At 51.9% G+C, this 13582-nt stretch overlaps 1 protein-coding gene across 3 annotated transcripts in view; it reads right to left on the bottom strand.

Annotated features, from left to right (window-relative positions):
- Nek6 (NIMA related kinase 6) overlaps positions 1–13582 on the bottom strand; it is a 72983-nt gene that overhangs the window by 27250 nt on the left and 32151 nt on the right. For all 3 annotated transcript variants that reach the window (XM_075986070.1, XM_075986068.1, XM_075986069.1), the window contains exon 2: positions 5552–5670. In XM_075986070.1, coding sequence (XP_075842185.1) covers positions 5552–5641 — 90 coding nt within the window. In that variant the 5' untranslated portion in view covers positions 5642–5670. The remainder of the gene's footprint in view (positions 1–5551; positions 5671–13582) is intronic.

Below are 13582 nucleotides of genomic sequence, written 5' to 3' on the forward strand. Positions count from 1 at the left end.
AGCCTCAGAGAGACCCTGAGTGGGGCCCCACTGCCTCCCTAGTGCTAGAAAGTGAGGACTGTGGGGTGCAGTAGTGCCAGCTCCAAGGGGTGAGCTGTATCGCCAACTGCAGGAGCATAGCTGAAGCCATGCTTAGACAGAACCAGGGTGGCTCCTGGGGACAGAAGTACCTGCAGAGGTGACAACACACTGTTGCAATTAGGTATCTACTGTATGCTACTTGGGGGCTGCTTTGAACTCCTGAGAGCCTAAGGCCTGGCCAGGAAAGCAGATTCCTTGTTGGATCTGGGGCTGTGCTGCTGGGGGTCCTGGGGTAAGGCCTTCCCTTCTGGGGCCCCAGCATTCCCCTGGAACAGTGGTGGGTGGAGAAGGGTGAGCGCCAAGGCTACCTGTTCTGTAAACATGGGCCTTCTTACTAGGTCAGGTACTCTGCCCAATTCTGCCATGGCTCCAAAGTCTAGTGGACGTGAGGTGGTAGTTGTGGGGTAGCGGGTGACCACAGAGGTGACCACAGAGGCCAAAGTTCTAGTTCACATCTGTATAAGGATGACCCAGATGTGCAATGCATTTCCTGTTGCGACTCATTCATCCTAATTAGAGAAACGGTTTACTGCAGTGAAGCCTGGCGGTGCTGTGCACTGGGGCATGTTCAGTCCACTGGGGTGGGCAGGGTACTTCGGGGGCAGCCTCTGCGCAGGTGTGGGCATCTCATGACACAAGGGCACCTGCGCATCAGAGTCCCTATTAATTCTGGAGGGTGGGGGTGGAGTCTTCTCCCCCTCCGGGCCAGGTCTGTGTTGCCTACCTCACCAGGCCTTTTCCTGATCCAGGGTACCAGGGTACCCTCAACATGGCCCAGCTTGCCGAGCGCCCGAGTGCCCCCGAGCCTGTCATCCGTTCACTAGGGCTACACTGTAGGCTGCTGGCAGGGATGACACAATGGGAAGTGTCATTCCTGGCTCCTTAGAGCGGGGGTGACCCTCAGCTCTCCCTCAGAGGCAGAGAAGATGGCCAGCGTCCAGGGCTATGAGGAGGCAGGCTGCTGATCCTGCAGCAATCCGCCACACACTGCTTCCTAGCACAGAGGAGGATGGTGTGGATCAGGAGGAGGAGGATGGAGGACTCTGAGAGCCTGACCAGAGACAGCAGGAGTCAAGGGGAAAGCAGGTCCATGACAATTGTCCCCAGCCTCAACTTCCCTAGAAATGTCACTAGGCAGGACATACAGGGGACAATGGGACACCCATCCTACCCCAGAAAGCCTGGAGAAACCCAGGCTTTCTTTCCCAAGTCAGATCAAATCAGGCCACAAGTACCCCTACCCCTTGGCTAATCTGAGTTTAAAATGTTTGAACCACAATACACTTTCGCCATTGAGAAACCCTTCTCCCTTTGCTCACTCCCTAAACAGGAGCATAAAATTACATGTTAGAAGGATAAAAATGCATTCGCCCAATTAATTTTCTGAAATCTCATTAAAAAATTTAGCCTGACTAAGTCAGACTTCTGACCTGAATTTTAATCATCTTTACACTGCATGGGCCTCTTCTCCCCCATACTGGTGACGCATCATTAATTTTAAGGCAACTGTTTCTATGATTTTAAAAAGCACACTTCATCAGCATGACATTTCCTGTAAATGAATTTCACCTTTAAAGACATCTGACACCATGTGGATAGGGAACTTACAGGGGAGTGGGTTTCTACGAAGCAAAATGCTTTAAATATGCATTGCACAAAAGGGCTCAACTTACAAAGATCTACACTGTCAGACACTGTGAGGCCAACCTCGCTCAGCAGAGTGGCCAATTTCAAACCACAGCCAACCTTCGCTGTTTCTACTCCAGAGCACTGGATACTTCCTCCTCCGAGGCAGAAAGACTCAGTGATCACACAACACAGTTAGCATGATTCGTCACTGCCATCATCCCAGCCTAGATCTACTGCAGGCTTCATGGACCATCAGCTCACAGAAGCATTAAGGAAATGCTTATAGCATACAGACATTATGACAAGCACAAATCGCAGAACGCCTCTACAAGATGATCCTGCACCTTGGTGAGAGCTGCCAGCTGAGAGCACTGGCTGACAAAGGCTGGAAGGCGAAGGCCGGAGGTCCTTCTCCACCTTCAGCCCAGTACAGCTGGCCTTCCTTGTGGGCTCCCATTCATCCCAATTTAACCTGAGTGTGCCTCAGGTCTCAGCCCTAAGGGATCATTACAAAACCCATAACAGGCTGTTCCTTTGCTACGGGCTCAATTGAAATGACCAAGCACCAGTTCTTTGTGCTTGGCTGAGGAGGTAGGGGTGTGTATGTGGGGTCTATATTATTCTCTCTGTTCTCCCTGACCCCTGGTCATCCACTGGACAGAACCAGCTACCCCATTCTCCACTCCTCCCCAAGCCCTCTAGTGTTCTCCTTCTTAATTTGTTTATAGAGGGGTCCCCAATGGGTCATGTATCCCAAGGGCTGGTACTCAGATAAGGGCCTGGAACAATCATCTTCTAAATTCATGAGCAAAGCCAACACTCTTCACTTGTGTATGTGTGTGTGCATGTGTGTCTGTGCGTGTGTTTGTGTGTGCGTGCACATGGAGAGTAGAGTCAGTGTCCACTGTTTTCATTCTCCACTTTACTCTTGAGATGGTTCTCTCACTGAAGCCAGAACTCACCAAACTCAGCTAGACTGAACAGTGAGTGCACCCCAGAGCTCTACATGTCCCCACTTTCCTGGTGCTTGGTTACAGAAGTGACCCACTGTGTACAGCTTCCAAGTGGATGCCAAGCATCTGAACACAGGGCGTGTTTGCATGGCAGGCACTCTATTGACTGAGCCATCTTGCCACATCCTTGAGTTTCAGCAGCCATGAACATTTGGTCATTAAACCTTAGTTGTCCACCACCCCTTCTTTGTTTTGTGTTGTTGTTGTGTGTTTGTTTTTGAGACACGTTTTCTGTGTAACAGCTCTGGCTGTCCTGGAGCTCACTCTGTAGATCAGGCTGGCCTCGAACTCACAGAGCTCCGCCTGCCCCAGCCTCCCGAGTGCTTCCATCCTCACTCCTTTGGGAAGGCTGGCATATAGATGTTGGTCTGTGAAACCCACACTCATGGACCGCTGCCCCCAAAGCCCTGCACAGTGTGCGCATGCCTCTTTAACAGAAGTGAACTGTCTGTCAGCAGGGGCTTTTCCCACAAGGAACTTTTCCCTTCTACACTCTTCAGCGTTCTTCAGGGGTTGCTCCTTCTTGACTCTATAGCCATTCACCAGAGTTCCAGTTAAAACCAGCCTTCCTCCATGCAGGTGAACCAACCTCACCCTCACATGCCAACGCTATGGTTCAGCAAGCAGACTTCCATGTGCTGCTGGCTCTCTCGGCTTCTGTAAAGCCACTGTTTGTGCCTGGAAGGTTAACAAAGCCATAGGTGGACTGTTAGGAGCTCTGGCCTTTCTGCTTTGTGAGGGTAGATTTAACTGTGGGAGCTCTGACTTTGAAAACTGTAGTAATTTTTCAATTATGAAAATAAAGTCCAGGAGAGGCTCCAAAACTACAGAAAAAACCCTGTCTCAAAAAACAAAAAAGAGAAAGTCTGCACATGGAATTTCCTCAGCACCACTGATATTTCCTTGACACCCATGGTGTTGGAGTTATGCTAGAGTTAAAGTGTATCACATCATTTGGACTTCACAGGAGTCTCAGGATAGAGCTGCCATCGTTGCTCCTACTGTACAAATGAGGAAACTCAGGATGAGAGGCTTTGGACCCAACCTCAGAGCAGGCAGAGCCTCATTCCAGGTTCTAAGGATGGCCTGCTAGGACACATGCCTCATGCCATAAACAGACATGAGCTCACTGTCCATTCCAAATGTTTATTATGCTGACACGGGAGAGGCTTGACTGCCATGCTCCTCAGAAGGGGTGAAACACAGGCACTTGGTGAGAGGACTGAGATGTGCCTGGCCAGCGGCTATCCCTGTCCCAGCCTGGAGTTTGCACAGCATACTCGGCCATGCACCCCAAGTCTTCAAGCGTGGCCAGGTGACAGCCACTGCCCAGAGCAGGCTACACTGAGTGATTGCATCTAATTACACTTAACTATGTCATCACCCACTCCAACATGTGCGACAAGCTGCCGAGGACACTGTCACTGCTGCCTCCTCGCCTCGCCTCGCTTGAGAAATAATTACAGACCTCTCTCCTCTGCCAAATGAGCCTGTAATTAACCCTAATTGCTCAAAATGCAACTGGCTAATTCTGGGAGATTAATCAAGGGGGATTCCACTGTTAGCGAATGACTTGATGTGACCAATGGCTACATTACCTAAGCAGGCCCTGCTGCTCCAGCCATCAGCATCGTGTCCCGGCCCACAACGGACACAGGAGACAAACGGCACAGATGTCCTAGGACTGTCTACATGCCTGCACAGTCCATGAGCTCACGTGGTATGTTTGTGTGCTTCTGCAGTCGGACATAGCCCTATGCCATAGATCACAACACAGTAAGAGTGCAAGCACGTACGACTTGAAAACCACTTGCCTCCCTGAGCGTGTGTCTGTAGTTTATAATTTGCACATCGGGTAGACCCATTAGTCCTCCACCAGGAGCTAGGGTGTCAGAAGCTGTAGGAATATGGCTGTCTTGAATCTCCCACTGATTTAGGTTTCTTGGCCTTTGGGTAAAAAGCTGACCCTGCCCATAGGGTCCTAGAGCATCTTGGTCCACCCAGGCACCACGCTTGCTGTTCTGCAGGCCACGAGGCCTGTCATGTGCTTTGCTTGGGCTCTGGAATCCTGGGGTTACTTCTGATTTGTAGTTTTAAGTTTCTATCCCTGGAGGCTGTGTGCTCCCTAAAAGTTGACCGGGGCCTGCTTCACACCATCACACCTGAGGCAGTGCACTGCACACACAGGATGTATTTGAGATACAGATATATCTTGCTGACTCACTGGTACAGACCATGCTTCTGTATAGTAGGCTAGAGATGTCCTCCATCTAGGAGGAAGGGAAGATCCCCGCAGGAATGAATTTTCCAAGTCCAGAGCCATGTGGGGGCGTGCACACAGGGTGGGGGAACTTGTGGGGCGGGGATGCTGTGTGTCAGGGGCAGGATCTTCTCAGAGAGTAGCATCCGGCCTTGTGGCTTGGAAAAGACTGAGAAGAGCATTCTAGATCAGAAAACAGAGCTGACAAAGACACCGAGTGTGCCTGGCACTCAGCCACCTTTAGAACAGTACCCGGGGCAGCTGGGTCCTCCAAAACATCTAAAGCCAGGATGAGGTGGGCACAGGGAGACCACCTCTAAACCACAAGACTGAAGACAGCCAAAGACAATTCAGACCAAACCCGACAATGGCGCAGGAACAGAAGAACTTTCTGTTCATTCCTGAGTCCTCCTCTTCTTGCACAGAGCTGCAGACTCAATGGAAACCAAGCATCTCTGAAGTAGGTACAGGCCCGAGGTACCCGAAAGCATTCAAGGAGATGTTCTACAAGGAATGAGGGGTTGGATGAAGGACCCTCAGGGTGCCTGGGACAAGAGAATGGGCTTACCTGTGGGTCTGGAGGGGGTGCGGGCCCCAGTGCATGGCAGAGATTGTTCAGACTCCCTCCATGGGGCATGTGGCTGGGCTGTCCTGCCATCCTGCATGCCAGCCTCACGAGGTCACAAGCTGCAACAGAAAATACGGGCCTGGTCACTTTCTCCTCCTGACCACTTTTTCCATTTTAATAGATGGGCAAGCAGAGGGCACAGCTGTCACCTATTCACAAGTGGCCAGTCTGGGACTCAACACTCCACAGGATACCTTTTCTCTCTAATGTATCACCTCAGTTGCTAGGACTGTCCATTGGAAGGGGGAGACTGAGGTACTCTGCAGGCCAGCCAGGAGGCTGTATTATTTCCTGTTGTTGTAATAAACCAAAGTGAATGACCAAAAGCAACCTAGGAAGAAAGTTTATTTTGGCTTATGGTTCACATGGTTAGAGTCCATAATGGCAGGGACAACATGGCAGCCAGAGACAATATGGCAGCAGGCCAGGGAGCTGCGAGCTTTCACCCTTTATCAAAGCATGAACTGGAAGTAGGATGAGTCACATGATTCAAAGCCCACCTCCAGTAATGTATTTCCTCCAGCACCTATCTGATAGCGGTACCAACTGGGAACCAAGTGTCTAAATCCGAGCATATGCAAGACTTCTCATTCAAACACCACGAGAGCCCAGAACCAACCCCACACCACCAGATATTGAAGCCTCATTTTTTCCCTGCATCCTTTGAGCAGGGGACGAATCTATTCTGCTGTCTCTAACACCACCACATAAAATCAAGTGGGCAGGAGAGAGAACAAAGGCAGATTCTGGCAGCACCTTCAGGAATGATCTCATGTCCCCATCCCTGCTAGACACACTGGAGGGCCCAGGTTCTGTGTGACCCTAGTGCAGGGTAGCTCATGTCCAGGGCTGACCTGAAAATGCTCCCACTATGCACCCAGACCTGAGTAAAAGGTCACTAAGTGTCTCCCCCATTATTACGTCCCCACCACACAAGCCTCTCTGGGGTCAAGACCAAGGCTGACTTGCACGGAAGCTTTCTGGCTGGGGAAGTGAATGACACTCAGCCCTGTGATCCTTTTGCGTGGGAAAGTCTGTATGCACCCTGGCAGGATGCCTTAAACACCTTCCTTGTGCCGGGACTGGGCTCAGGGTCCCATGAGGCACCTGCAGAGGCATCAGTGTAGCTCAGGTAGTAAGAAAGCCCACCTTCTGTGTCCCAATCCTAGTCTGAACTCCAGGGTCCTGACCCAGGCTACTGAGAAGCTGTATTAAAGTCCCTGGGGAGCCACAAGTCCCTATGAATCATGGATGACCTTTCTAACGCACATGAGCACTGGCCAGTTCTGGTTCATTCACGTCTGTTTAAGTCACATTGCAGGGCCCTAGCTGAGACAGTGTTTGCATCAGCCCATTTTCTGTTACTATATCAGATTGCCCGAGTCTGGGAAACTTCATAAAGGAAAGTTTTACTGGGCTCCAGTTTTGGAGAGCCAAGGGCTTGATGCCTGTGTCTGTTCAGCACTGGCAGGAACCCCTTGGTAGCTGACATCACAGCGGCAGGGACTCCTGTGGACAGGGCAGATCACATGGCCAGACAGCAAGCCAGACTTGAGTTTTTATAGCAATTTAATCTCTTGAGAAACAATCCTTCCTGGAGGCAGTGCCTCATGACCTAATGACCTCCCACTAAGCTCTCCCGTTGTAAGGTCCCACAATCTCTCAGCAGCAGTGAGACAGGAACCAACACACTGCTATGGTTCGAACGGACATCCTCCAGATCTGGTTGGACTGTAAGGCACTCCCTGGCCTCTGAGACTGTGACCAGCCACACCAGTCGGGAGTGTTTGTAATTTCTGGGTGCACCGAGGGCACCTAGCCCACTGCAGTGTGAGCCCTGGCCTGAGCTGAGTCCCCAGGCACCCACATGTGAAACACATGCTGGAGACATGTGAAGAAGGAACGACACCACAGTCAACTTCTGCCCTCTGTATGCACACGCAGATGTGCATCCACACGCACATCTGCACACACTCTAGGAGCAATGAAGGTAAAGAACTGCCCAAGGACAACGGAAGGACAGTGCTGTGAACTCCAGCTCACTGATTTGCCCTCACTAGCTGGCCAGCAAGGCCCAGGGATTCTGCTCTTGCTGTCTCCAGCGTGCGTTTCATATGTGGGCGCCTGGAACTGAGCTCAGGTTCTCATGTACACACAGCTAGGATTTTCCCGACTAAGCTGCCGTCCTCACCCCTCACTGCTCTTGGGGGCACTTTATATACTCTACAGCACATAAACTCAACAGAAGGTGAGGCCTCAAGGGACAGAGACAGAATGCAGAGACCCCTGCCAGCAAGGGCCTCTGCCAAGACAGCCATTCCTGGCCAGCACACGCATGTGGACTCCTGTCTATGACATTAACCTTTGTTGTGGCTTGTGCTCACATGTGGAGATACACACAAACAGCTCTGACTGAGAATACACGTGGCATCACGGTGGGCCTCTCCCTTCCTGTACCCACCCTCAGAGGCCTTACAGCGATGCAGATGGGCCCAATTGCCCTCAGAATCTCCCATCCCATCTTCTCACCATCTGGCTGAGCATCCTGTTGCAGCACCTCCCAGCCCCCCCTTGACACGGTGGAGGGAGCAGGGTACAGAAAGCCCCAGGATAAACAGATAAGCACAGGAAGCTTCCTCAGGCACTGCTGTTACTCGAGGGAAGCCTGTAACAACAAACTGAGTATGAGAGTGAGCCATGTAAAATGCGCATGAATTTGAAGATGAAACCAGAGGCTCCCGCAGGCTTAGCAGCTGGTGCGGGCAGCACCCTTCACATCCCTCAGGGTGACATGTTCACCGTCCTCTGCCCTTAGGGGTACCTCTGGGAAAAAGTTGGAGAACTGTCTTCAGGAAAGGTTCCATCTTTATCTCAGAAGGCTCCAGAATGGGCCCATAGGCTGCCCTGCCTGGCCATTCATGTATTCCTTCTCCTGCCTATGTGCCAGTCTGGACCATCTCTGAATTCCCCTCCCTCATTTTGCCTTGCTAGCTCCAGCCCCCAGGTGTTTGGGGCCGGGGAGGGGTTGTGTGTGTACTCTCACTTACCAGCCGGGACCCTGGCAAATCTCACTGAGGTGTCTGGCAGTTGTTTGGGAAGGCCATGCCTCCTGGAAACAGCTGTGTGGACTCAAGGTGCCAGGACCACGACAAAGGGGCTCAAATCACCTCAGAAATAACAGATAATGACGAGGACAGCTGCATGGGCCCTTAATATTCACTTCATCCCTGCAAACTTCAGCACAATCCCACAAGATAGAGGCTGCAATCATCCTGTTGAACAAATGAGGAAACCGAGGCACAGGAGGTTGAAAGGATTGCCTAGGTCATACGGATAAGCAGGGGGGCTAGGACTTGGTCTTAGGTGGCATCCTTTTCCTGAAGCCACCACACTGCCATCTTTTTCAGAAGCACTCTGTAGATGAAACCTGCCTTCACTCAAGAGCAACGTGGTGGCAGTGCAGAAGTTTGGGGGCAGGTGACCCTAGGGCTGGTGTTCCAAAGGGCCTTTCCACCCTCCAGATCACAGCCAGCTGTCCACACCATCTCTTGTAGCAAAGCCCAGCATTGGCGAAGGGCTGTCAGTCAGCGCAGCCCCATGCACAGCCCGGGAGCACAGCCAGGAGGACAGCACCCAGAGGGACCTCCAGATGGAAGGACTGAGGGCCCTTCAATATGGGCCATGGTTCTCACTCGTCCTCAGGGCTTTTGGGAAACTCATTTTATAGGTTGGGAAACTGAGGCTCAAAGCCATTTTGCCCACTAAGCTACAGATGAAAATTCGGGTTCAGACTTTAGTGGCTCTCCTTCCAAGGCTTTGGCTGTCCCCAGAGAGTCTGCAGTGGTAGTAATACCCCAGGGGAAACCTGACCTCCTCACCTCACACCTTTCTACAAAAGCCTGCTCCTTTCAGAGTCCGGTGCAGGAAGGCATTTGGAGGGAGACAGAGAGTGCAGGGACAGACCAGAGGAACATTCTGTGAGTAACACTGGGAGTCTCCTAGCCCTCTGACCCCAGGGATTCCAGAATTCCCCAGCCCCAGCCAAGCTGCAGAGCAATGAGGCAAGGTCTGCCAAGTCCAAGCCAGGGGCCAAAAAATGTGTGGAATGTGACTCAGAGCCACAGGCCTTGCGAACCATCTCAGACCACCTTTCATCCCAAGTGGACAAGTGCCCATGCTCTGAGGCGCGGTGCCATGCATACGCCATTGGTCTCTCATTTGGCTCCTGGCTTTGGTGTGAAGAGAAACAAAAAGCCAGCACGGGTCTACCAGGCAGCCAGAGATAAACCTGGAACAGCCTGGGGCTCAGGAGGGGCGAGCTGGAGAGCTGGGCGGCTCATTTTCCTACAACCAGCACCTCTTCGTTTGCACGCATGGGAAATGGGTGAGCCATCATATGGACTCTGGAGTATCTAGGTGGACTGCATATTTTAATGGACGTACACTAGAACCAGGGCTGAGTGCATGGAAGGTGCCAGAGGCTCTGGCTGCTGTATTAATTTATGCTAACCCTCACTGAGTGATGGAGAGTAACTGCCTCCACACACGGCAGTGTGGCTTGGTGCCCTAAGTCACAAAGATACCCGTGTCCTCCTTCATGTGGCCACTTTGCCTGTCCTTGGCCAAAGCCTTCGCTAGCATGGCAAGAGCCCTGAGGAATCAGGGCAGGCTAGATTCTGTTTTAGATTGGACTGTTAAGTTCCAAGTGGCCTTTCTCCCAGGACTGCCACCTGGCGCTTGCCTCCCAACAGCTGATGTCTTCATCTCGGGATAAGGCCAGCTATTCCCAGAGGCTCTCTGTGAGGATGACCCAAGACACCAGCAAGGCCCTCCACAGAGCACACAAGCAGCCAGCTCCTGATGTGAAGCCTAGTCTGGGTGCCCACTTCCTGGAGTCCATAACTAACCTGGAGAGGTCACAGGCTAGAACTGGCCAAGGTGCAGCCTAGACCTAGAGGCCAGAGGCCCAGTAAGGAGACAGAAGGTCCCAGGTCCCAGTCATCTATGGGGGTCAAGGCCAGTATAGCTTTGGCCAACATCCACAGGTGATTTAGCATCTCCTAAGATGAGGTAGGCACCACTGTCCCCACTGTGCAGATGATGAAACTGAGGCTCCAGAAAGGAGCATGCCTTGTCAGAGAAAGACGACAAAGTGATGGTGGTGGGCACACCTATGCTCCTGGCCCTGAGGAGGCAGAGTTCAAGGCCAGCCTGGTCTACCAAGTAAGTTCTAGGACAGAGTACAAAAAAAAAAAAAAAAAACTACAGAGAAAGCTTATCTCAACAAAACAAAACAAAACAGAAAGACCATGAAGTGGATAGGGCACCAGCTGACCAGCTTCTCAAAGCAACAAGAAAGAAGACCAACTGGTGAGTGCTGCCACATGGACCAGCTGGTGGAGAATCGGATAGCATCATGGTGTGTACTATGTCTGTTCCAGGCGATGGTTAGAATCCACGTGCAGAGGAGGAAATGAAAGTCAGAGGGGTTGAGTGACAGCTCAAGGTGACACGGAAGGTGACAGGCACAGGTGATAATCAGTCTGCCTGGTCCATCCACACTGCCTTGGAAGAGGGCACAAATGCATTTGATTGATTGAATGAATGATTGAATGAATGAACGAATCCAGCCCGTACACGCAGCTACAGCTGAGGTGCACTGCCCAGGCCACTGTCCCTTCTTCACTGGTCTCGGGATAAGCAGATGTTATTCATTTATTACTTGACAGGAAACAGTCAGAGCCAAAATTCTGGGAGCCTGTCAGCTGGAAGACACAGACTGTGTCTGGTCCTGTGTCTTTTCACCCTTGCCAAGCCCGCCCCTTCGAAGGACACACACTGCTCAGATGCTGTAGCTCCATGGCCAGAGGACACCTGGCTTCTCTAAGTGCAGGCCACAGTGAGGTGCATGGGCCCCTTTCCCAGGCAGTGAGGCCTCCCCAAGGTAGGCTTGAGAGACATGTGGTCAACTCCCTCGAGCTGTGTGATGCCCAGGACTGCACAGAGCTCCCCCACACTCTCTTCTCCCCTCCCCTTCTTATTCCTCCCCTTGCCCCTGCCCCTGGCACCTCTACCTAAATCCACCTTCCTCCTGTCAATCTAGGATCCCTTTGGGGTAATCCAGGCCCAGACACAGGCACACTCGACAGTGCTCAAATCAGCTGCGGCCTGTCCCTCCTGAGTCCACTTCAGCAACCATCTCAGAACCACGCAGAGCCTCACCTTCCCTCACAGCCTTGAGTCTTGCTGATTCTGCTCCCAACCTCTCCCTCCTCAAAACTCCTCCCAGACTCCCTTCCTAGGAGTCCCTGCCCCCGTCCCATCACGGGGCTTCAGGAGTCCTCCACTCTCTGATTCATCCCCTGACACAAGGCTGGTAGCCAGCAAGTCCTGGCAATCTTCCTGTCTCCTACTTCCCCCAAACCCCCACCACTCATGCTGTGTTTTTGGGCATGTGCAGTCATGCCCAGCTCATGCATGCTGGGGATCTGAACTCAGATCTTCATGCCTACACAGCAAGTGTTTCTACCCACTGAGCACCACACCCCCACCCTAACTAGTCTGCAGTGACTCCAAGGCAAAGGCCACAGGTCAGAAAGAGATGTTCCCAAGCCAAGCCCAACAGGCACTCCCACCCGCCCAAGTGCCCCTACCATAGCTACACTACAGAGCCTGCCTGCCTTCCCACACACCCAGTCCTCCCAGCCCTCTCCATGCATCAGCCCTCACCCAGATCTACTACCCACGGCCTCTTCATTCACAAAGTCACACTCACCCACCAGGACCAGGTTGTGGGATCATGGGAAAGTGTCATCCCTGCCCTGAGTTTCAAGTTCCTTAGATAAGAGGGGCATCCATACCTCCCAGGGTGGCCAGGTGGTCCCAGAATGGCAGGCTCTGCCTAAAATCAACACTTAGGGACACAGACTGCTTCCTTTGCTGTCGAATCTGCTTCTGAAGCTGGTTCACGAGCAGAACTGACCAGAGCATCATCTTCAAGCTGCTAGGCTGTGGGGGATGGAGGCCCTAGATGAAGGGCCTGGTGCTCCCAGATGAAGGTTAAACACACAGGGCTGTTCCTGCAATGGCAGGGACGTATAATCTGCCCAGAAGGCTGGGAGCAGACATGGGCAATAGTCTGGTGACCTCTGCGCTATGAGACCATACGAGAGCCTCCCCCGGACTCTTATGGTGAGCTTGACAATCTACAGAACCCATCTTTATGGAATATGCCACATGTACTTTATGAAGAGTTTTGATATAGTTACATCTTAAGCTTTATTTATACATGGGATTAATTATCACCAAAAACTTTTTCACCAAATTTTGTTGTGCTTAAATATTAATAAAATAAAATATTTGGGGTTGACTCTCAAGAGTTTGAACCAACACTGACTATTAAGTTATACCAACCAAACTGCCTTCTTGCCTCCCACAGATCTTTACTCTGTCAACCGTGGTGGTCACAGAGACCCCAACACACACACACACACACACACACACACACACACACACACACACACACGCACACACGGCTGTGGTGGTCACAGAGACACCCCCAACACACACACGGCTGTGGTGGTCACAGAGACCCCTCAACACACACACACTAGGCTGTGGTGATCACAGAGACCCCCCAAACACACACACACACACTAGGCTATGGTGGTCACAGAGACCCCCCCTCTAACACCCCCCCCACAGCAGTGGTGGTCACAGAGACCCCTCAACACACACACAGACACACACACACACTAGGCCTTGCCCAGGTCTGGCATTACAGGAACCTAACGAGAGCTGACCAAACAAACTCTGACAGGCAGGTGGAGAGCCCCCAAAGCCTCAGAATCCCTGTTGTCAGAGACAGAAGTTATCAAGCGACTCAGCCAAAATATCCAAAACAAATCATACCACACACTGAGGAGTTCCCAGGACTCGCAAAAATCAACTGGCGGCTCCTGGTGACGCTCC

Source organism: Microtus pennsylvanicus, chromosome 9 (genome assembly GCF_037038515.1).
Source record: "Microtus pennsylvanicus isolate mMicPen1 chromosome 9, mMicPen1.hap1, whole genome shotgun sequence".
Taxonomy (NCBI): Eukaryota; Metazoa; Chordata; class Mammalia; order Rodentia; family Cricetidae; genus Microtus; species Microtus pennsylvanicus.